The 23654-nt window shown below is 43.1% G+C and overlaps 1 protein-coding gene across 1 annotated transcript; it reads left to right on the forward strand.

Annotated features, from left to right (window-relative positions):
* The first annotated feature begins 2044 nt into the window (after nt 1-2044).
* Nucleotides 2045-23495, forward strand: CFAP161 (cilia and flagella associated protein 161). Its single transcript, XM_055556007.1, has 7 exons — nt 2045-2113; nt 3635-3724; nt 4809-5041; nt 6674-6758; nt 11778-11936; nt 22403-22476; nt 22881-23495. Exons 1-7 carry the CDS (start codon nt 2045-2047, stop codon nt 23134-23136), a joined length of 966 nt encoding a protein of 321 aa, XP_055411982.1. The 3' UTR covers nt 23137-23495.
* Nucleotides 23496-23654: the final 159 nt, after the last annotated feature.

Consider the following 23654-nt stretch of genomic DNA (forward strand, 5'->3'; position numbering starts at 1 on the left):
GCACAAAGAAAACAGGTGAAAGCTGTCTTGAGTTAAGCAAATAACTGAAACATTAGAAACTTAAGTCATATGGATTTATTAACTAGCCTTATCATACTCCCAGTTTTAGAAGAAGTTTGTAGACAAAGAGAAAACATGGACTTTGGATTCAGAAAATCTGAGTTAAGTCCTTGCTTTGAGCAACTGTTAGCAGTTTAAACTTGGATGAGCCATAGCATTTTCGAGTCTCAGTTCCTTGATTTATCAAGTGCAGTTAGTGGTATGATGTCTGACCTACCTTCTTTGTCCCATTTGTCCTTTGAAAGGATCCTAGCATGTGAGGCTGTATTCACAAAGCTCATGGATTCCCATTTGTATCCCAGGCTGCAACCTGCCAGCTCAAATCCAAGTTCATCTCCAAAGTCCCCCTTCCTTCAGTCACCACCCATAGAGCCTGACTCTCATTCTCACCATCTCCCAAGGCAGAAATAAATCTTTCTTTAGGCTACTATGGCCCTTCATGTTATATCTTAAAAAAAAAATATTGGAGTATAATTGCTTCACAATGTTGTATTTGTTTCTGCTGTACAACGAAGAGAATCAGCTATATGTATACATATATCCCCTCCCTCTTGGACCTCCCTTCCATCCCCATCCAACCCCTCTAGGCCTTCACAGAGTACTGAACTGAACTCTCTGTGCAATACAGCAGCTTTCCACTAGCTATCTATTTTATATACCGTACTGACTGAGCAACTTCACTTTCACTTTTCACTTTCATGCATTGGAGAAGGAAATGGCGACCCACTCCAGTGTTCTTGCCTGGAGAATCCCAGGGATGGAGGAGCCTGGTGGACTGCCGTCTCTGGGGTCGCACAGAGTCGGACACAACTGAAGCAACTTAGCAGCAGCAGCAGCAGCAGTGTGTATATATGTCAAAGCTAATCTCCCAATTCGTCCCACCCACTCCTCCCCCCATCCCACCTTGTCCACATGTCTGTTCTTTATGTCTGCATCTCTATTCCTGCCCTGCAAATAGGTTCATCTATATAATTTTTCTAGATTCCACATATATGCATTAATACACAATATTTGTTTTTCTCTTTCTGACCATTGGCACATCTTTAACTGCATTCATTCCGTTCCTCAGAAGTCATTTTTTTTCCCCATGAATTCTTTTCTTTTTTAGTCTGGAGTTACTGAAGAGAAGAAAGATTCCTGTGTCTTTTGTCCTCTGTCTTAGTAGACAGTAAATAAAGGTGAATTACTGAATGCATTCGATCAGCATCAGGTCCCAAGAAGTCCGCAGCAATTGTTTCCCCCTACTACTTACAAAAATGATATTTTGTGTAAAAATACTGGCTCTAGTATATTTCGGTTTTATCAAGAGTTATTGCAAATCATCGGCTTCTTCTTGCACTTGGTATCTGGGGGAAGGAGGAATGCTGTAAAGCCCGTGAAAATAAGAACCACCTCGGAAACAAATCCACAAATAGACTAACATGATATATTTCTTACTCTGGAGGAGGTGTAAATTGTGAGTAATTTTCCCTTCCTCCTTTTTTCTATGTTATTTTGGTTTCCAAATTTCTACATCGTCTGTATTGTTTTATGATTATGATGAAATGGTTGCTTGCTGATTATAAAAACAGACTGCAAGCAAGCTCGGCTTCCATTTCAAAGCCCCTCTTTGCTGTCCCCCACCCCGAAGCAAGCGAAACCCTCCTTAAAAGCAGTTTCTTTTAGATTCTAAAAGAAAAAAAAAGTTTGCGAGCATTTAGGACAAAACGGGGTCTGTAAGCTCGAGTTTTATCTCTCTCCTGCTTAGCCATTAAACTCAAAAAAAACCTAAGGATGGAAGTGAGGTGGAATGAGGTTGGAGGTGGGGGTGGGTGACAGCCCCTAGGGTGCGGCAGCGCTCAGCCCAGCGCGACTCGCGTGTGGTCACTTATTGGCTAGCCGGATCCCGGCCCTTGGCCAATCGCTGGGCGCTGGGTCGTCATGGCGACGAGGAATCTAACACGGGCGCTGTGCCCCAAGCTTGGTGGTGGGAGAGCTGGGGACGATGGCGCAGAACCTGTACGGTCCAGGAGTCCGGATTGGCAACTGGAATGAGGACGTCTACCTGGAGGAGGTACGAAGGGTGAGGCCCGGCACAGCCCACCCATGGCCCGGGGACTCCCACCCCCTGGCCCAAGTTCCGGCCCCTTCTTTGAGGATCCCAAGCCTCCTTTCTCACCCAGCTCACATCCAATGTCCCTAAAACCCCATCTCCCTATGAACTCCCTGAGTATCTCACAGGCTGTCCCACAAGTTCACGCCCTTCTACTCTCTGTCTTTTTAGTTTTTAACATTTATTTGTTTTTATTGGAGTCTAACTTCCATGTGTAAAACAGAAAGCTAGTGGGAAGCTTCTGTATAGCACAGGGAGCTCAGCTGGGTGCTCTATGATGACCTAGAGGGGTGAGATGGGAGTGGGGAGGGAGGGAGGAAGGGAGGTCCAAGAGGGGGGGGACATATATGTACTTATAGCTGATTCACATTGTTGTACAGCAGAAACTAACACAACATTGTAAGGCAATTGTGTTGTTGGTGGTGGTCAGTCACTGTCGTGTCAGACTCTGCAGCCTCCTGCTACAGACTATGAGGTCCAGGTACAGTTTCTGCTGTACAACAAAGTGAATCAGCTATATGTATGTACATATATGTCCCCTCCTTCTTGGATTTCCCTCCCATCTCCCCATTCTGCCCCGCCTCCAGGTCATCACAGAGCACCAGCTGAGCTCCCTGTGCTATACAGCAACTTCCCACTAGCTATTTTATACGTGAGAGTGTATATACGTCAATGCTACTTTCTCGATTCGTCCCACCGTTCCCTTCCACACCCCCACTGTGTTCACAAGTCCACTTTCTATGTCTGCATCTCTATTCCTGTCCTGCAAATAGGTCTATCAGTACCATATTTCTAGATTCCATATGTGTGTGTTAATATATGATATTTTTCTTTCTCTTTCTGATTTACTTCACTCTGTATGACAGACTCTAGGTTCACTGCATCTCTAGGCCTCCCAAACTCTCAACATCCCTGTCTGTGTCTCTCCGTTAGTCCAGAGCCCCACTAAATTCCTTCTGTTCCTTAGAGACTTACAGACTCGAAGCTTCAGTCCAGGTGAGAAGGCAGGCCCTAAGCAAAATTACTGCCCCCATCCCCGTCACATATCACCTCCTAAGGGTCCCAGTAGCATCCCTTTTACTGATCTTATACCCATTGCCCTGAATTTCTCCTATGGTGGTCTTAACTAGACCCTGGGTCATCAGGGAGGACTTCTAGTGTTCATCATCATAGAACTAGCAGAGACCTCAGGAGGGGGAGCATATGACCTTCAGATGTTACTCATGTTTGTCACTGGTTGAAGTAATTACAGGTGATTATTCTTTTTCATGTCTTTCTAAACATTCCAAATGAAATTTTAAAAGTAATGCTAAAATGTAATGCTGAAAGGTCTACCACTTCCTTTATCCTCACATTTCTTTTTTCATTCTAAAATTTTGCTTTTTCAACTTGATGTTCTTTTGACCTAAAAGCTCTAAGTGTGTGTATTAGTCAGGACTCTTGTTGACTGTTTGGATTTCATTCATTTTTTTCTTTAACCAGGAGATCATGAAAGACTTCTTAGCAAAGAGGGATAAGGGACAACTTCTCATACAGAGAAACAGAAGACTAAAAGAGAATCTTTTGAGACCGGTAATTGTAAATTCAAACAATGTTTTCAAAACTTTATCAAATTAAGTGTGAGAATATGTTAAGCAAGCAAATATTCCATAAGTGGGTGGTCATTTGGTAAATTCCTATTTTTCTCTTTAAATAATCACAATGTTTAAAATTCCCTAAGATTTTAGAAGAGCTTCCTTGGTGGCTCAGCAGTAAAGAATTCACCTGCCAGTGCAGGAGACTTGGGTTTGATCCCTTGGTCAGGAAAATCTCCTGGAGAAGGAAATGGCAACCCACTTCAGTATTCTTGCTTGAGAAATCCCATGAACAGAGGAGCCTGGAGCGCTACAGTCCACGCGGTGGCAAAAGAGGCAGATATGACTGAGCGATTAAACAACAGAAGCAAAATTTTAGAAATGTGAGAGGTTTACTATTAATTATGTTTATTTATATTTTCCAAATCAGTCATGTCAGACTCTTTTGACCCCATGGACTGTGGCTTGCCAGGCTCCTCTGTCCATAGGATTTTCCAGGTAAGAATACTGGAATGGGTGGTCATTTCCTTCTCCAGGGGGTCTTTTCAACCCAGGGATCAAACCTGGGTCTCCTGCATTGCAGGCAGATTCTTTACCAACTGTGCTACCAGGGAAGCCTCTCCAAATTAAGAAATGAATAGGTTGATGCATTCATAAGTAAAATTCCCATTTGTTGGTGCTCAGGAAATTTTCAAGGAATGTAATGGAATAGTAATTTTCCTGGAATAGTAATGGAATCAATCCACGTGATTTCTCATAAGCTTTATTTTACTTCATTTGGGATTATCAGGTATTTCAGTTTGGCAAATTGGGAGCAGATTGGTGGCACGAAAAGAAAGAATAAGGATCCGAGGAAATTCAAGTCCATTCCTTATTAAAATAGGGTAGGGACATCCTCAGTGGTCCAATGGTTAAGACTCTGCCTTCCAATGCAGAGGGCGTGGGTTCCATCCGTGGTCTGGGACCTATATCCCACATGCCACGGGGTGCAGCCGAAAGTTAAGATAAAATAAAATGGGGTACATCTGCGGTGGCAGAAGGAATTGCACGGTTTATTTGAAAAACTCCTATTTCAATTGCAGATGCAGCTTTCTGTATCTGAAGACGGATACATTCACTATGGCGACAAAGTGATGCTTGTGAGTCCCGACCATCCTGAGACAGAGGCTGATCTGTTTCTGCGCGGGGACCTCAGCCTGTGTATGACTCCAGATGAGATTAAAGCCCATCTGAGCAATGAATTAGAGGTGCCCTGTGGCCTGAGTGCAGCTCAAACCAAGATCCCAGTTGGCAGAAACACTTTTACTATTTTGTGGTAAGGAAACTTGAATTGTATAATAGGCTCCTTTGCATCACAAATCTCTTTTCACTTGCATCTTAAGGATCCCCTGGAATGAGAGCACTGCTGGTTGGAGTCAGACGTTATATGAACATCCTCTGTGATTCTCATCCTATTTTCTTATCTTGAGAATGATTGTCAAGGGGTCTTTACAATCCCTTTTCCATAAACATCAGGATAGTGGGTAACTTGAGTTCAATTCCAGACGCATCATTTGAAAGTATTGATCCAGGGAATAAAATTCAGATTCTGCCTGAGAAGCCAAGTGGGGTTTTCCTAATATCATTTCCTAATGCTTTGAGCTCATCCAAGTGCTTTCATTATTTTTAATGTTGCTATGCTATTTCTGCATCAGAAATATATAGTTGAATGTAAGATAGTACACGGAGATTTGCTCTTTTTTTTTTTTTTTTTGAGATTTGCTCTTTTAAAATTAATTATCCACTTAAAATGTGCTTGAGTTTTTGTAGATGAGCATTTAAGTCCTTGGAGAATAGATATGTAATAACAATTAAAAGTTATTGCTTACAGTTTGTTACTAATGATAGCAAGTTTATATGATAGGCATATAGTCAGTCCTTTACGTCTTTAGATTTTTTTTTTTAATGCAGACTGTTTATGTTAAAACAACTAAAAATTGATCACAATTTCTGTTTCTTGGACGATTAAGAGGGAAGAGTATACCAAATGTCTGCAAATTTGTTACCTTGCTTCTCTCTAAAGATGTCAGTGTTTGGAAATGTCATGTATAGACTAGGGAATACAGTCAGTAATATCGTAATAATTTTAAATGTCATCAGGTGGTAACTAGATTTATTGTGGTGATCATCTCATGACGTATATAAATGTTGAATTATGTTGTATATACTTAAAACTAAATGTAACGTATCAATTCTACTTCAGTTAAAAAAAGATGTCAGTGAACTTGGGCCAATTGATTAGTGTAGGACAATATGATGTGCTCAGTCCATCCTAGGCTCACAGAGTGGGAACGTTCTGTGTCCTGACTGTGTTGGAAGGTGGTGAATAAGGTGCCAGCAAGATTTGAAGGTCAAAAGAAAAGATCTTTTAGTTAGTGACTTATTTCAGTTACTGTATACAAGTAGACATCATCTCAGTCCTGTTCAACTCTTTGGGACCCCATAGGCTGTAGCCTGCCAGGCTTCTTGGTCCATGGAATTTCTCAGGCAAGAATACTGGAGCAGGTTGCCATTTTCCTATTCCAGGGACTCTTACGTGGTCTAGGGATTGAACCCAAGTCTCTTGCATCTCCTGCACTGCAGGCAGATTCTTTACCACTAGCACCACCTGGTTCGGTCTCTGGGTTGGGAAGATCCCCTGGAAAAGGAAATGGCAACCCACTCAGTATTCTGTATGCCTGGAAAATTGCACAGATAGCAGAGCCTGGTCTCTGCTGTCTATGGGATCGCACGACTTAGCGACTGAACAACAACATGGTATATAGAGTCCATGGGGTTGTAAGAGTTGGACATGACTTAGGACTAAACCACCAGGAAAATTATAAACGAAACTGCATACACACAAAAATAAAGCTGTATAATGATCCTAATACAGAGAATTGACATTATATTCATTCTCCACCGACAGTGCAGCTGGAGAGGTCATCGGTCAAGTCCTTAGATACGGGCAGAACTTCCGCCTCGGGATAACAGGAGGATTTGATGACAGAATGGTGAGTCATCATGTTGCATGTCTACTGGGACCAGTCACTTTTGTTTCCGGGTGGGCTACTGGCTACTTACTGAAGTGGACAGAGAACTCTACAGGTATGGGCTCCATCTCTGGTCTCATTATAGTTATCAGACTGCAGCTTTTCCAAGGCAGTTTTGGGCCAATTCTTTGCTTCCAACCTCATGGATTACAAAAATACATCCTTAAAAGCTAAAGAGTAAGAGGGAAAAAACCCTTTTTGCAATACATCTGGTAAAAAGCAAAAATTCATACCACCTCCACTTGTAAGTTAAATGATCAGGTTATATAATAATAATCTGACAGCTTCTTTTTTAAGTGAAAAAAGGTTTATTCAGGGAGATACACACTCCATAGGCAGAATGTAGGCCATCTCAGAAGGTGAGAGGCCCTGACAGCTGTTTAATGTCACCCATGCTAATGTATTTGCATAAATCAGGGAGCATAAGTCTTTGATCTTTACCTCCACCCTGGGGATTCAGACAAATATGAAATGCAGCTTCGATGCATACCTATGGGATGGGACTTTGGGTTAAGTTATTTAACCTTTTTGCATCTTGTCTATAAAAATGGAGGTTATTATACCATGTTGTTGTTGTTTAGTCACTAAGTCATGTCCGACTCTTTGTGACCTCATGAACTGCAGCACGCCAACCTTACCTGTCTTTCACTATCTCCCAGAGTTTGCTCAAGTTCATTTCTGTTGAGTTCGTGATGCCATCCAACCATCTCATCCTCCACCGCTCCCTTCTCCTCCTGGCCTTCAATCTTTCCCAGCATCAAAGTCTTTTCCAATTATACCTTACTATATGTGTAGTGCTTCACATACATTAACTCATTTATTCCTCCCAACAAGTCTTTAAAAATAAGGACTATTTTACCACAGTTTTACTGATGGGAAAACTGAGGCACGGCAAATTAATTGATTTTGTTCCAAGTCACATGTCTACTAAATGGCAGAGCTGGTGTTAATGTAACATTTTTCATTGAATCAAAGATTCCTTTATTGTTTGATGTGGCATCATCATCATTTTTATTTTTGTACCACTAAGAAATTAATGCTGGCAGTTACACTCTGAAGCATCATAGATGGTAAGCTGCAGCCTGATTTTATTTTAACTTTTTGTTTCATATTGGAGTATAGCCGATTAACAATGCTGTGATAGCATCAGGTGATGGTCAGAGGGACTCAGACATACATAAGTATGTATCCTCTCTCCCCTAAACTCCCCTCCCATCCAGGTTGCCACACAACATTGAGTGGAGCTCCCTGTGCTATACAGTAGATCCTTATTGGTTATCCATTTTAAATATGGCAGCGTGTACATGTCCATCCCAAACTCTCTTAATTATCCCTTTCCCCCATCCTTTCCCCCACCTTACCTCCCCCAGCAACCAGAAGTTCATTGTCTAAGTCTGTGAGTCTGTTTTGTAAATAAGTTCATTTGTACCGTTTCTTTTTAGATTCTGCCTATGAGTGATATCATATGATATTTCTCCTTCTCTGTCTGACTTTACTCAGTATGACAATATATAAGTCTACCCACAATGTGCAGCTGAATTTTTTTGGTATTAATTTACTTTTAATAATAAAATTCATTGATGTAATTAAATTCAATCTAATCTTAATCAATCCTGACCACACATAAAATTCTTTTCTCAAGCTTCCTTTTTCATAAACTTCCCCGTGTGCAGCCTGATTTTAAATGTGAAAATTAGAGGAAATATCTCATCAGAGAGAGGACAGTAAATCATCACCGTTTTATCGAGAGAGGAACCCTACTAACATTTTGGCTTACTTTATAAAGGGAAAATCTTAAAATGTAGGGAAGATCACAAGCACTACAACATTTGGATATTATTTTTTTCTTTTCTTTTCCCTTTCTCTTTCTTTTCCTGCTCCTTCTTTTCCTACCTCCCCCTTCTATCTCATCGCTCTCTCTCTTTCCTGTAAATCATCTATTCTTTGCCTGTTCATTGCCTTAGGCTTTAATATCTGCTCTTTCACAGATGATAAAAATGTGCCATGTGTGTTGCTAGTATTTCCTCTCTTTTGTTGCTTGGCTTTTAAATTGTATCTGTTCTAATCTCTGTTTGAGTCAAACCTATCAGTGCTTTTCTTTGTAATTCCTTCCATGGCTCAGAGCCTTTGAAGTCTGCTCCAAAGATGTGATAAAAAGAGTAACTTGTATTAATTTTTAGATGTCTGAACTTAAAGTATTGCTTAAGTTTATTCTTTCATCCACTTGGGATTTATTTTGATCAAGGGCTTAATATGAACATCTAAATTTCCCCCAAATGACTTGTTGGTTGTATCTGTGTTATTTCTTGAGTAATTATCCCTTTCTTCACTGAAATGTGCTCTGTACATTATTACATATGGCTGTTTCTGAGCTTCTTATTTGGGACTGTTGAACTGAAGTTGTCTATTTTTTTATTCCCCGATTGTAGCTTTATAATACAAATTTGAGGACTTGTAGGTCTAATTCCTTCTTTGAATTATGTTAGGAATTAATCTTTCAGTTAAATGTAGTAATAATTTTTTCAAGTCCCTCTGCCCCTGTAGGGGGGAAAATCACTTGGTGTTTTGACTGACATTGTAAAATTAAGTACATTCACCTATTTAGTAGCTTTACAGTATTTGTCTTCTGAGATGTCTGTTTCTTCGATTATTCTTTTCTTTCTTTGTTTCTTTGTTTTTTTGTGTGTTGGCCACATTGTGAGGCATGTGGGAATCTTCCCCAAACTGGAATTGAACCTGCACCCCCTGCAGTGTGAGCAGAGACTCTTAACCACTGGACCAACAGGGAAGTCCCTATCCAATTATTCCTTTCTACATCTCAGTAAAGTTTTGTGCTCTCCTTCCCATAGATCTGACACTGATCTCATCAAGGTTATTATTTGATATCTTCTATTTTGGAAGCTATTAAGGCAGGTCCTTTTGACAGTTGCAGTAAAAAATAGAAGAAAATCATTGATTTTTTTCTTCTCATCTTTGATGAAATCACTTACTCATGAATTCTAGTTGCTTCCCTTGTGACTTCTAGGTATACAGTCATCTCATGGTCAAATTATGACAATTTTATCTCATCCCAAGTTGTCAGACCTCTTATTTCTATTTCTCATCTTTTAATTAGCAAGCCCTTTCAAGATATTTATGAAAAATCTGGTGATGGTGGCCATCTAGATTTGTTCCTGATTGTATTAATATTTTTCTTTATATGAAAAAAGCAACATTTGTGGCTTGAGATGTATATTATTTTCGATTATCTCAGAATGGCATGGCCATTCTCATCAGCCAGGCTGAAGCCACAGTACATCTTGGACTTATCTTTCTTTCCCACCCACATACAGCTCCAGTTGTTAGGTCCTATGGCTCTTCCTTCATAATGCAGTCTGGTCCATCTTTGCATTCCCGATGCCACTTCCCCATAGCTTGATCCCTTCAGTCTATCCTGACTTTATCCCATACTGGCAGGATGCTCTCAGGTTGATCCTTTAAAAGGTCAGCTCTTCTCACCTCCCATCTCCAATGAAAAGTCGGTAGTGCTCCCTCTTCCCACCTCCTAACTGCCCTCCGCATTAAGTGCTGCTGGTGACTGGCATTTAATGGGGAACACATGTATACCTGTGGCGGATTCATTTTGATATTTGGCAAAACTAATACAATTATGTAAAGTTTAAAAATAAAATTAAAAAAAAAATAAAGCCCTCTGTAATATGTCCCTGGGGCTTGGTGGCTCAGTGGTAAAGAACCCGTCTGCCAATGTAGGGGATGAGGGTTCCATCCCTGGGTTGGGAAAATCCCTTGGAGAAGGAAATGGCCACCCACTCCAGTATTCTTGTCTGGGAAATCCCATGGACAGAGAAGCCTGGCTTGCTGCAGCCTATGGGGTCATAAAAGAGTCAGACACAACTGAGCAACTGAACAACAACAATATATCCCCTCCGTCCTGGCCCATGCTCATCCCCTCTGGCTCCCTGGCAAAACATCACCTCCTATTTGGGGTCTTTCCTGAGCCCCTGGGAGAGCAAGTGTTTCCACCTGTCCCCTCCTGTAGCTCTTGGCATCCCTGCTGGACACCATACCTTACAGATGCTTCCATTTCAATCCTCTCTCCTGTTAGTCAGGAAACTTCTAGAGGGCAGTAACTCATTTCCACCTTCCCCAGAGCGCTTCATGCCACAGCTTTGCATAGAAAAGATGTTTAATGAACAGTACTCAAAATATGCAGAAATAACTGCCAAGGGCAGGGTGGAAGGTGTATTGGTAAACAGCTGACCAGGAACTAACGTTATGGACTTTTTAGCAAAATGGGGTGCTGCAACGTTAAAAAGTCAGCCAGAGAGCTGACAGAAGTCTCAAGTGTGGACATCAATTCCAGAGGGGCTGAGGCCCCCTTGGAGGCTTACATATGAATATCAGCTGTGCTGGTGCTGGTTTTAAGAGCATTCACTTCACACAGTACATTTCATGCAGCATTATTCATAATGAATAAAATACTGATCCAAACCCGATGTCCTGAGCAAAAGGAGGAGTGCAGAAGAAGAAGGAGGCTGGGTTTGGTATTCAAAGAAAGGGAAAGCAGTTGGAGGTGATGCGAGGGTGAGTGGTCTCAGCCTCTGATACAGCCTTTTTGAGATAAAGTTGAGTGTCCTCATATGATCAGTAGGAGCAGGGCTTTTGAAAACTGCTTTTGAACACACCGGGCTTCCCTGGTGGCTCAGACGGTAAAGAATCTGCCTGCCAGTATAAGAGACCCAGGTTCAATCCCTGGGTTGGGAAGATCCCTGGAGAAGGGAATGGCAACCCATTCCAGTATTTTTGCCTGGAGAATCCCACGGGCAGAGGAGCCTGGCAGGCTACAGCCCATGGAATAGCACAGAGTCCGACATGACTGAGCGACTAACACTTTCATTTTTTGAACACACTGGCTATGCAGCTAGTGAACTGCTGCTCGCATAGATGTGATAGAAAACATCTGCTTGCTGTCCTTTTCAGTTATATTTATCAAGTGACCACAGGACCCTTCTGAAGTCATCCAAGAGGTCCTGGCTCCAGGAGGTGTTCCTGACGCATGAGGATTCCTACCTGAACTGCTGGCAGGCTGCCTTCCCTCATCCCCAGCTTCGCCTGGAGTACGAGGGCTCCCCCGTCCCGGTGAGCACAGCTGTATGTGCCGATGCCGTGAAGTGGCTGCGAAGCATTCCTGCGTGTAAGATGGAGGCTTGTCAGGGCTCTGAGGGCTCCTGTGTTTATGGACTTTCACTCTGTCTCTTTTTCATTTCTTTTAAAAAATATTTATTTATTTTTATTAAAAAAATTTTTTTTTTGCTGCACTGCATGGCATGTGGGATCTTATAAATAGTTCCCTGACCAGAGATTGAACCTGCGCCCCCTTCAGTGGAAGCACGGTCTTTTTTTTTTTTAATTTAGAGTATAATTTCTTTATAATATTGTGATGATTTCTGCCATACATCAGCATGAATCAGCCATAGGTATACATATGTCCCCTCCCTCTTAAACCTCCCTCCCACCTCCCACCCTATCCCACCCCTCTAGGTTGTCACAGAGCGCTGGGTTTGAGCTCCCTGTGTCATACAGCAACTTTCCATTAGCGCTCTATTTTACATATGGTAATGTATATGTTTCAATACTACTCTCTCACATCATCCCACCTTCTCCTTCCCCCACTGTGTCCACAAGTCTGTTCTCTTTGTCTGTGTGTCCTTTGCTGCCCTACAAGTAGGATCACCAGTGTCATCTTTCTAGATTCCATATATGTGTGTTAATATCTGATATTTGTCTTTCTCTTTCTGACTTACTTCACACTGTACAACAGGCTCTAGGTTCATCCACCTCATTAGAGCTGACTCAAATGGGAAGCACAGAGTCTTAGCCACTGGACCACCAGGGCAGTCCCTTGTTTTCATTCCTAACTCAAGTTTGGGAAGTACTGTTTTCCCCAGGTGGCAGCATCCTGCCTCAGTGCTTCTCCATGCTGACCGCACATACAGTCACCCACACAGCTTCATAAAAATACGGAGGCCCAGGCCCTGCCCCTGAGATGAGGCTGAGAACCACTCCCCTGACACTGTAAAGATGCTGCTGCTGCTTTCTTTCAGGCCTCTGTTAAGTCCTCATTTCTACTAAGTCAGATAGATTCATCCATTTTATTCTTAATGGATTATGCATTTGGTGTTGTAGATAAAAAAATCTTTTTTTTTTTTTTTTCTTGGGTGCATGGCTTATAGGATCATAGTTCCCTGAACAGGGACTGAACTTGGGTCATGGCAGTGAAAGCCTGGAGTCCTAACCACTAGGCAACCAGGGAGCTCCCTAAGTCCTCACTTCTAAAGAGCCTGGGTAATCTGGAGGAGTGAAGGACAGGGCAGGGCAGCCGCCAGGTGAGCACAAGGCTGGCTGTTTTCTCAGGAGTCTGGGCCCTGTGGATGGCAGCAGAGTTCTGGATGGGGAGGCAGCTGCAGAGGTGCAGAGCTTTTCAAGTACCAGAGGCTGTGCTTTTTGCTTATGAGACATCAGGCAGATGAAGACCGAGGGGTCATTAGAGGTTATTGGGAGAATGCAGACTTATAGCCAGGAAGGACTTAAAGAGCTGGCCATCCAGGGATTTCCAGTTACCAGCCACTCTGGATCTACCCAATGCAGTGGGCTTCTCTCTCAGCTCCACAGCCGGACCCACATTTGCAAGGGTCTTTTTTAATTTTTTTAAATATTTATTTCCCTGCACCAGATCTTAGCTGTGAAATGTGGGATCTAGTTCCCCAACCAGGGATCAAACTGGAACCCCCTGGACTCTTGAGAGTGCAGAGTCTTAGCCAGTGGGCCACCAGAGAAGTCCCTGCAAGAGTGTTTCTCCCAGCATGGAGAATATACACGTGGTCCACAATGATGCATGCTTGACAGATTTCTGCTGGTCTTTGCCAAGCTTTGTTCTCCTTGAAATTGCCTCTCATCTCCACAGTTTAAACTGTCAGTATCTCAGCTTCAATATCTATAAAATGAGGACATATGTCCAACTTATGAGGTTTTATGAGGATTAAACAGTTAGTACATTTACCATGCTTATTAGAAAAGTAGAAAGAAAGAGACTTCCCTGGTCGACAAACTAAGATCCCACATGTTGTGTAGCATGGACAAATTTTTTTTTAAAGTGCAAGAAAAGAAGAGTGGAGTTATATGTTATATATTATATATATATATATATATATATATATATATATATATAACTATAAAACTGATTCGCTTTGCTTGCACCTGAAACTAGCATGATATTGTATGTAAATCAACTATGTTGTTGTTCAGTCTCTAAGTCACATCTGACTCTTTGCCAGCCCATGGATTGCAGCATGCCAGGCTTTCTTGTCCTTCACTACCTCCTGGAGTTTATACTCCAATAAAAATTTTAAAAAAGAAAAGTGCCTGGCTCAGAGGGCACTCCCAAGCGTTCATTGTTGTTAATTTAATGGTGGTGGTGGTTCTGTTGCTGTTGTTAGGTTAGACAGGTTGTCAGGCACCAGGAGTTTGTTTCTCCATCGCTAACTCAAGCCACAGCCCGAGGCAGGTCTTCGAGCCTCACTCAGACACCTCTGCAAAATGGAACACTTCATACCTGTCCAACTTCCACCCACATGTCAATGCCCTTAAGTCAGGAGCACCTGGGGTTGAATGAGTCAGCTTTATTTCTTGTCTCAGTGATGGAGAACATGCACCACAGGAAACGGTGGGGCGTCTCAGTAAAAGACTGTCAGGAAGGACAAGCTACAGAACTGGGGCTGTGGTGGGAGAGTTTAGGGAGGGTCTCAGGAAGTGGGGTTGGGTGCCGTCAGGAAGCAGGTGTGTCTCAATGCATCTTATCTATAGAGGGCAGGCCAGCGCATGGCCAAAGCTGTCCTGAGTAAGGAAGTTGCAGTCACTCCTGTTCTCTGGGAGAGGAGGACATTTGGTATTTTGTGGTTTGGACAGTGCTCATGGTTTTGCTGTGTTCAGACACAGTTACACAGTGGTCTTCTTTCTGTCTTGACCCATCGTGGTCACAGTATGGCCTTGTCTGATGTGGGCATTGTGTGAAATTGATTATATTCCACAAGGGAACACTAAGACATAGCTGGGGGTGCCAGCCCAGCTCCTGGGTGTCAGAGCTGCTTTCTCACATCTCACACTGCCTTAAGCTTACATGAGTCAGGATTTTGAAATAATATGTCTTTTATTTTCTAATTATAAACAAGGTATGCTCACTTATGGGAAGTCAGAAAAGGACAAAAAATAATAAGAAAATTACCAGTAGTTCCACCTTCCAGAGAAAGCCACTGTTATCTTTTCTTTTTCCATATCTATGTTTTCTGAAAATTTAATTTTAATGTTTTTAAAAAATTAGGACATCAGGAATATTCTTATTTTTTCCACTTAAAAACACCACTGATCCTATTTCCAATTGTCAGGGATCTTCTCCAAATTGACTTTAAATGATTATATAATGTTCCATCATATATGTATTTCTAATAATGTATTTACTAATCTGTAAAGGTTTGACTTCTAGGTTATTCCATCTCTCTCTCTTGCTTGCTCTCTCTCTCTATATCTGTATCTATATCTCGGGGGAGTGTGTAATTTACTTAGTTCTGCCTTGCTGTAGCAAAAATTTGAAGTGATGGACAGACCAGTGTTACAGCTCAGTTTTCTTTAGAAAGCAAAGGAAAATACATCCTTGAGGCATGAGGGCGGATTGACCCAAAAGACTCAAAGAGAAGAGAAGTCCCCTGGTCAAGTTTGGCTCCTCTTTTTGTATGTTTCTTTCTCCATCCCCCTGGGCCTGCCCTATGTAAATTGAGCTAGCCAGGAGGGCTGTTTGTTTTACCTGAGGTCCTCACTCAAGTCCTGGACCTTCCTTTATTCTATTTTTGCGGGCTTTTCCCTTGTTTGTCTTTCAGCCACTGCCATTCTGGACTCTTTTTTCCTATTCTAACTACCTAACATTGCCCCCTCAAGAGATGGGAGGCCCAATTCTTTGGGAATAGGGGCGTTAAGGTCTCTCTGGCTACTTCCTGCTGAATTGGGATTGCAAGGGGCATTGGGCCTCCCCCTCTTTCTAGTTTCAAGCCTCAGAGTCCTTATAGTAGTGTCCATCTAAGGGTGAGTGATTTTTCTATGGTCAGCTGTAGTTTTATATATCCTTGTTGAACTGGCACTGCATGTTATAGCTTGTTGACTTGGGCAGAGACAAAACGAGTTAGACAATTGATAATACATGGAGCAATCATAAGCAGCATCAATATGGTGATGACAGGGATTAGTAAAGGCATTAGCCAACTCCAAATTCCCCATTGCCAGAAGGATCCCCCAAAGAGAGATTGTAGTCACCCTAACTCTCTAGCTCGTTCTTTGAGATCCTGTAGGATCTGAATGTTTTTCTTGAGGACTGTGAGGCTTTCTTTTAACTTAGCTGGAGGTATTTACCCAGAAACAACATGTCTCATTCAAGATGGCTCAAGTCCCTCCTTGTTCAGGGATCAGGTGATCTATCTCCTGTCTGCTTTGGAATACAACCCCTGCCAAGCTGTATTGGCTCTTTAGCACTATCCTGAGAAATCTTATCCCCAGAGCTTTGGGGGTGTTCATTAGAATGGCACTCGTTTGCATTTCTGAATAGGTATCTGAGATCTCCCAGGAACTCACAGGTGTATCGAGTGTCCTCTTCTGTTTTCTTCCACGGCTTGACTCGTGAGTAGTGAATCCAAGAGTCATGGTACCTTGACTGCTGTGGGGATAGAAAGTATTACAGGGTGGGGGCCCTTCCATGTGGGCTGGAGTTGAGCCTTTGGGGACCCATCTGCCAGACTTTAATTAGGACTTGAGTCCCTGGAGCATATAGTGGTGACTCCTTAGATAGCATATTCAAAAGCAGAGACATTACTTTGCCAACAAAGCTTTGTCTAGTCAAGGCTGTGGTTTTTCCTGTTGTCATGTATGGATGTGAGAGTTGGACTGTGAAGAAGGCTGAGTGCTGAAGAATTGATGCTTTTGAACTGTGGTGTTGGAGAAGACTCTTGAGAGTCCCTTGGACTGCAAGGAGATCCAACCAGTCCATTCTGAAGGAGATCAGCCCTGGGATTTCTTTGGAAGGAATGATGCTAAAGCTGAAACTCCAGCACTTTGGCCACCTCATGCAAAGAGTTGACTCATTGGAAAAGGCTCTGATGCTGGGAGGGATTGGGGGCAGGAGGAGAAGGGGACGACAGAGGATGAGATGGCTGGATGGCATCACTGACTTGATGGATGTGAGTCTGAGTGAACTCCGGGAGTTGGTGATGGACAGGGAGGCCTGGTGTGCTGCAATTCATGGGGTCGAAAAGAGGTGGACACGACTGAGCGACTGATCTGATCTGATCTGATCTGACACCCCACAAGCGTATATCCTGTTGGAATTTCCTAATGGCCATGGTATAAAACTGGAGGGATTGAGCCTCTGGATTGAGGAAGAAGTCATTGACATAAGCACAGGTCTCCCATATAGCATCCCATAAGGACTAAGACCAACCTCTTCCTTATGGGCAATATGGGTGCAGAGGAGAGCTATTGGTAAAACCTCCTTCCATCCCAGGGAGGTCTCCTGGGTTATCTTTTTTATCGCTGATTTTAAGAATTGGTTGGCTCTTTCTGCTTTTCCTGAAGACTGAGGCCTCCAGGCACAATGGAGATAATAAGTAATGCCCAATGCTTTAAAGACCCCTTGGGTGACCTTAGAAGTAAATGATGTCTCATTGTCACTTTGTAATGACCAGGGCAGACCAAATCTCAGAATGATTTCATGGAGCAGTTTTTTTACCACCTCATCAGCCTTCTCAGTCCAGGTGGGAAAGCCTTTAATCCATCCTATGAATGTATCTATCATGACTAATAGGTATTTATACCTTTGAGAAACTGGCATCTGGGTGAAGTCCATCAGTCAGCCCTCTCCTGGGTAGGTCCCGTGTCATTGGACGGACTGGGCCAGCTGGGGTCTTTGAGCTCCTTGGGAGTTGTTTAATTGGCAAGTGGGACAAGAGGAAACTACTTGCCTTATGTTCGTTTGGAGGCCTGTTCCTCTGAAGAACCTTTCTAGTAATCTTTGGAGGGTCTTCTCCCCTAAATGAGTGATGGCATGTAAGGAGTTAACCAACTTCCATTCGTGGTTCCCAGGGAGAAAAAGGAGTCCCTCCTTTTGGAACCACCACCCCATATGATCTTGAAAGCCCTCACTCTTAGCTTTAAGAGTCTCACCTTCAGTATATGAAGGAGTTTCTGGCAAATTAGTCTGAGGAACTAAGGTGGCAACCCCTATTAGGTCATGGTTCTGTAATGCTGCTCTCTTAGCTGCCTGATTGGCTGCTTGGTTCCCTCGTGCCACTTCTGTCCTCCTTTTTTTGGTGTCCTTTACAATGGGAGACTGAAACTTCAGTGGGCAGATGAACTGCCTCTAAGAGTCTAAGAATTTGATCACCATATTTGATTGGGGACCCTCGGGTGGTCAAATGGCCCCTTTCTTTCCAAATAGCAGCAGGTGCATGTAACACCAGAAAGACATACTTGGAGTCAGTGTAAATGGCTACTCTTTTCCCTTTTCCCAGTTCTAAAGCTCGAGTCAGGGCTATGAGCTCAGCTAATTGGGCTGAAGTACCTGGTGGCCAAGGTTTAGCCTCTATGGTCTCAAAAATGGAGACTACTCCATATCCAGCTCTTCTTTTTCCATCCAAGACAAAGCTGCTTCCATCAGTGTACCAGATTTCCTCAGGATTGGTCAGTGGATCTTCTGACAATCCCTCTTGGGGTTTTGTCCAGTGGTCCAAGGTTTCTAGGCAAGACTGAAAGGGGAGAGAGCCCTCGGGGGCAGGCAGGAGGGTGGCAGGGTTAAGAACCTCACGGGGATATAGTCAGGCCTGGATTTTCCATCAGTATTACTTGATATCTGAGGATTCTTTGATCAGGCATCCATAAATGGCCTCTCCCATTTAAGAGTTGTTTCACTTGGTGACTGGTAAAAATAGTTAATTTGCCCCCATAAGAGAGTTTTAAAGTATCTTCTATCAGGATTGCAATAGCCGCAAACTTTCCAAAGGCAGGGAGGCCAGCCTCAGGTGGTTGGGTTGAGCCTCTTGGATGAGTAAGCTATAGGCTAGGGCTCAGGTCCCAACCTTTGAGTTAACACTCCCAAGGCTATTCTTTCATTTTTGTGGACATAAAGTTGGAATGCTTTTTCTGGATCTGGCAACCTCAAGGCAGGTGCTTGAGTTAAGGCTTGTTTTAGTGTAGCCTCTGCCTTCTTTTAAGAAGTTCCCCACATCAGTAGGATTGAATCATCCCGTCCCTTCAAGATTTCATATAAGGGCTGGGCAATTAGACCATAGTTGGGTATCCAGATTCTATAATACCCAATTAGCCCCAGGAAAACTTGCAGTTGTTTTCGAGTCGTAGGGGAGGGCAACTGGAGGATTCCTTGTATTCGATCAGAGGACGGCCTCCTGGACCTGTATGTAATCTGAACTCCCAGGTAAGTGACCTTTGTCTTGACCATCTGTGCCTTAGCATGGGAGACATTATAGCCCCTCTCTGCAAAAAAGTTTAGAACCTGAATTGCATGTTGTTGGGCATGTTGTAGGAAACATGGAAGATGAAGGCCTGAATATCTAGAGAGATTGGATATTATACAGCATTTCTCTCCCAAAGGCCAGCTGTTTTATGGTTGTCCCTCCAGAAGATTGTAGAGGCAACATTGTGGGCCTGGATGGGACTCAGGAAAAGAACATGAAACAGGAAGGAAGGGGGTAGGGTACAACTTTTGAAAAAATGACATAGCCAAGGGCATAACATAAACCGATTAAAATAAAATGGATCAAAGATGAGAAGTCAAATTCAACTAAACCTTGATCCTCAGTCTGTAAGCTAAATGACACACCCAGAGGTGCCAGGACAGTTCTAAGGCAGTGTCAAAAGACCGAGGAGTGGGTGTTTCCACAACTGTTGGAATGATCGCCCCACTCATTAGCATATGAAATCACCCAGCTTGAGAAAACTAACCAGGCCACATTCCATGGCCTCTGCACTTGCACTCTGCAATGGGCACACCCTGTGGAGTGTGCTTCTCTCTAAATCCACACAAATCCACCTCTTATCTATCACTGGGTCTCTCACTGAATTTTTTGCAATGAGACATCAAGAGCCTGAGCTTCATTAGGTCATAAAACCAGGCACCATGGATTTTGGTCAGACTCAAGTCCCAGTCGGATATAACAGAGTGACTAAGCATAGCACAGAGTCCCTGCCACATGGGTTTGAGTCCCAATCTTAGGTAAATGGTTTCAAACACAACTTTCAGAAATGGAAAGATGATGACCTGCCTAATACTTTGTAAGCAGTGGCATAGATGGAGAGAGAAGCTGAAGGATGGGAGGGAAAAGCAGTGGGAAAAAGGTGCCGAGGAATCCCCTTCATAACCTGCCGGAAAATCTGCTAAATACCTGACCTGTGCTCACAATTTTCATTGGCCTGATCCTTGGCACAAAGAAGATTAAGGACAGAAGAACCCACACCCCCTTGGGCAACAGCTACTAAGGCACAGCATATAGTAGAGCCTTTGGGACACCCACTGCCACTCACCTGTTCATGGGGGGTGGGGCGGAGGTTGAGGAAACAAGAAATGAGAGATTGTAAAGGAATTAAGATTTTGTTAGCCAAATGTCCTTCCAGCCATAGGGGCGAGGACTCCTACCCCAACCAAAGGTCTCCTGGAATCTGAGACTGAGCCGCTTGAGCTTTCTGCTGAGTTTGTTTTTGCTGTCCTGGTTTCCAGCATGTTGGGCTTCTTGTCACTTCCCCTGCACTGGGGTTTCTTCACGTTCAGCTTCCAACGCAGGAGCTTTTGCCGAGTTGGGCTTCTGCTGTGCTTAGCTTCTGCCTCATGGGGGTCAAGCTGAAATTGTTTGAGCCAGGTTAAATCCAAGTCACGGCACCATCTATGTCAGGGGAGTGTGTAATTCCCTTGGTTCTGTCTCGCTGCAGCAAAAATTTGAAGCGACAGATAGACCAGTGTTACAGCTCCGTGTTACAGCTCAGTTTTATTTAGAAAGCAAAGGGAAGTACATCCTTGAGGTGTGAGGGTGGGTTGACCCAAAAGACTTGAAGAGAAAAGTCCCCCTGTCATGTTTGGCTCCTCTTTTTATATGTTTTTTTCTCCTCCACCAGGCCTGCCCTGTGTAAATTGAGCTAGCCAGGAGGGCTGTTTGTTTTACCTGAGGTCCTCACTCCGGTCCTCAGACCTTCCTTTGTTCTATTTTTGTGGGCTTTTCCCTCTGTCTTTTAGCCACTGCCATTCTGGACTCCTTTTTCCTATTCTACCTACCTAACATATATATAGATATGATTTTGAAATTATATGTCTTTTATTGAAATAATATGTCTTTTTGTTTATTGTTTATATATTATAAACAATATATGTTCATTTATGAAAAGTAAGAAAAGTACAGAAAGAATATGAAGATTATCAGTTGATATATATATCTATAGGACTACTGGGCTTCCTTGATGGCTCAGTGGTAATGTATCCGCCTTAAATGCAGGACACACAGGAAACGCAGGTTTGATCCCTGGGCCAGGAAGACCCCTTGGAAAGGAGGGCAACCCACTCCAGTATTCTTGCCTGGAGAATCGCATGGACAGAGGGCTACAGTCCATAGTGTCACAAAGAGTCGGATATGACTGAAGGGACTGAGCATGTGCACTGGCATATAACTACTATATGCTGCTGCTGCTGCTAACTCGCTTCAGTCATGTCCGACTCTGTGCGACCCCATAGACAGCAGCCCACCAGGCTCCTCTGTCCCCGGGATTCTCCAGGCAAGAACACTGGAGTGGGTTGCCATTTCCTTCTCCAATGCATGAAAGTGAAAAGTGAAAATGAAGTCACTCAGTCATGCCGACTCTTAGCGACCCCATGGACTGGAGCCCACCAGGCTCCTCCGTCCATAGGATTTTCCAGGCAAGAGTACTGGAGTGGGCTGCCATTGCTATATATATATAGCATATATACTATTTATAGTGTACGGTATTATATATGTATATAATATATAAATAACTACTTATAATCTTCATGTTATTTTACTTATTCCATTATTTATATTATTTATTCCATTATTTGGTAGTGATTTTCATATACACTATATATAGATCGGAGAAGGCAATGGCACCTCACTCCAGTACTCTTGCCTGGAAAATCCCATGGATGGAGGAGCCTGGTGGGCTGTAGTCCATGGAATCGCTAAGAGTCGGACACGACTGAGCGACTTCACTTTCACTTTTCACTTTCACGCATTGGAGAAGGAAATGGCAACCCACTCCAGTGTTCTTGCTTGGAGAGTCCCAGGGACGGGGGAGCCTGGTGGGCTGCCATCTATGGGGTCGCACAGAGTCGGACACGACTGAAGCAACTTAGCATTAGCATATATAGATACTTTATATAAATATATTATATATATATATTACATATATATACACAATATTTCCAAAGTCTTGCCTTTAGGAAACTGAAAGCCTTGATTCATAATTCAAATAACACACTTTCTTTATCTTTAAAGGCAAACACAAAGATTCTTATCACTCACTGCCACACGAATCGTGGGCTGGCGGCCCACCGGCATCTTTTCCTAAGGTACAGTATAGCAGAGTACAGCAAAATGCCATGCTGGAGGGAGGAGGCTGTGAATATAGGCAAGGAAGTCAATTTAAAGAAGATGGCCATGCACACAAGTCCTTTGATGATGAAAAAATATTACCACCTAGAACTTTGATGGTGTGAAAACTTCCCTTAGAACCCCTTCTATTATGCAAGTCCTTCCCCACAGAGGATTTTTAGCTATCATGGGGTCCTATACACCTTGTCCTTGCCCATATCTGGTGAGTCTTGCTGGCAAACACATCCTGTTTTAGAGAAACTTCTTTCCTGCAAGGGCTTTATGTAGCACTCTGCTGAACTGGGTGTTTTGAGATGAATTTAACAACTTACTGAGGGTTGTAATTCCATTTCCAACCGGTGTTAATTCTTTCCTGCCCCAGAACCTATTTTGGAAAGGAAGCGGAGGTCGCTGCTCACACCTATCTGGATTCACACAGAGTTGAAAAGCCAAAGAACCACTGGATGTTGGTGACTGGGGCTCCCAGGAAGGACTTGTCCACCATGTTGGACCTGCCCAAGCCTCCAGCAGAGGACACCCGAGCCCTGGAGCAAGTGAGAGAGCAGGTTTCGGACCCAGGGGCCGGAAACACACCTGACACGCCTGGCTGCGTGCCTCAGTGCGCGCTTCCAATGTAGCTATATGGGAAATCAACCTTGTATGCCTCAGGCTATTCTTAAGAAAGGCGTAGAGCTCTCCGAACATTGTATTAAACAAAGGCTCTATTCAGACTATTGAATTAACAGTGGAGGTCTAGGACACAGGAAAAAAATTGCCGTGGGCAATAGCTCAGAAATTGCATTTGAAGGTTACCGGATGACATTCCTTTGTTGATGAGCAAATTCTGAAGACTTAGCTTCCTATATTTAGATCCTCTGTAGCAGCAGCTTCTACGAGGGCTGTGTTACTTTTTAAAGCGATGTCTTTGCAATAAAGTTATCAGAACTTTACTTACTGAATTTCTGGCTCCACTCTTTATCCCCACCCTGCACAGTGTAGTAAGAAATAAAAAGTGGGTAGCTGTGGACTGCTGTGGCATTACATTAAACATTTCCCTCTTGTATTTCTGTGTCTTCTTTTGGCGTAGGGGAATCAAGACCTCTGTTTGACCAGTTAGTGATTTTCATATTGCAGAATCTCCTTACTTCTGCGTTGC

This window comes from Bubalus kerabau, chromosome 19, assembly GCF_029407905.1.
Source record: "Bubalus kerabau isolate K-KA32 ecotype Philippines breed swamp buffalo chromosome 19, PCC_UOA_SB_1v2, whole genome shotgun sequence".
NCBI lineage: Eukaryota > Metazoa > Chordata > Mammalia > Artiodactyla > Bovidae > Bubalus > Bubalus kerabau.

Bases quoted from the DNA above. Each gene is read 5' to 3' on its own strand.
- CFAP161 (XM_055556007.1), top strand. From the start codon at position 2,045: ATGGCGCAGAACCTGTACGGTCCAGGAGTCCGGATTGGCAACTGGAAT. The intron at 5,042-6,673 runs GTAAGGAAACTT...CTCCACCGACAG, and splicing joins AACACTTTTACTATTTTGTG to TGCAGCTGGAGAGGTCATCG. The intron at 6,759-11,777 runs GTGAGTCATCAT...TGTCCTTTTCAG, and splicing joins GAGGATTTGATGACAGAATG to TTATATTTATCAAGTGACCA.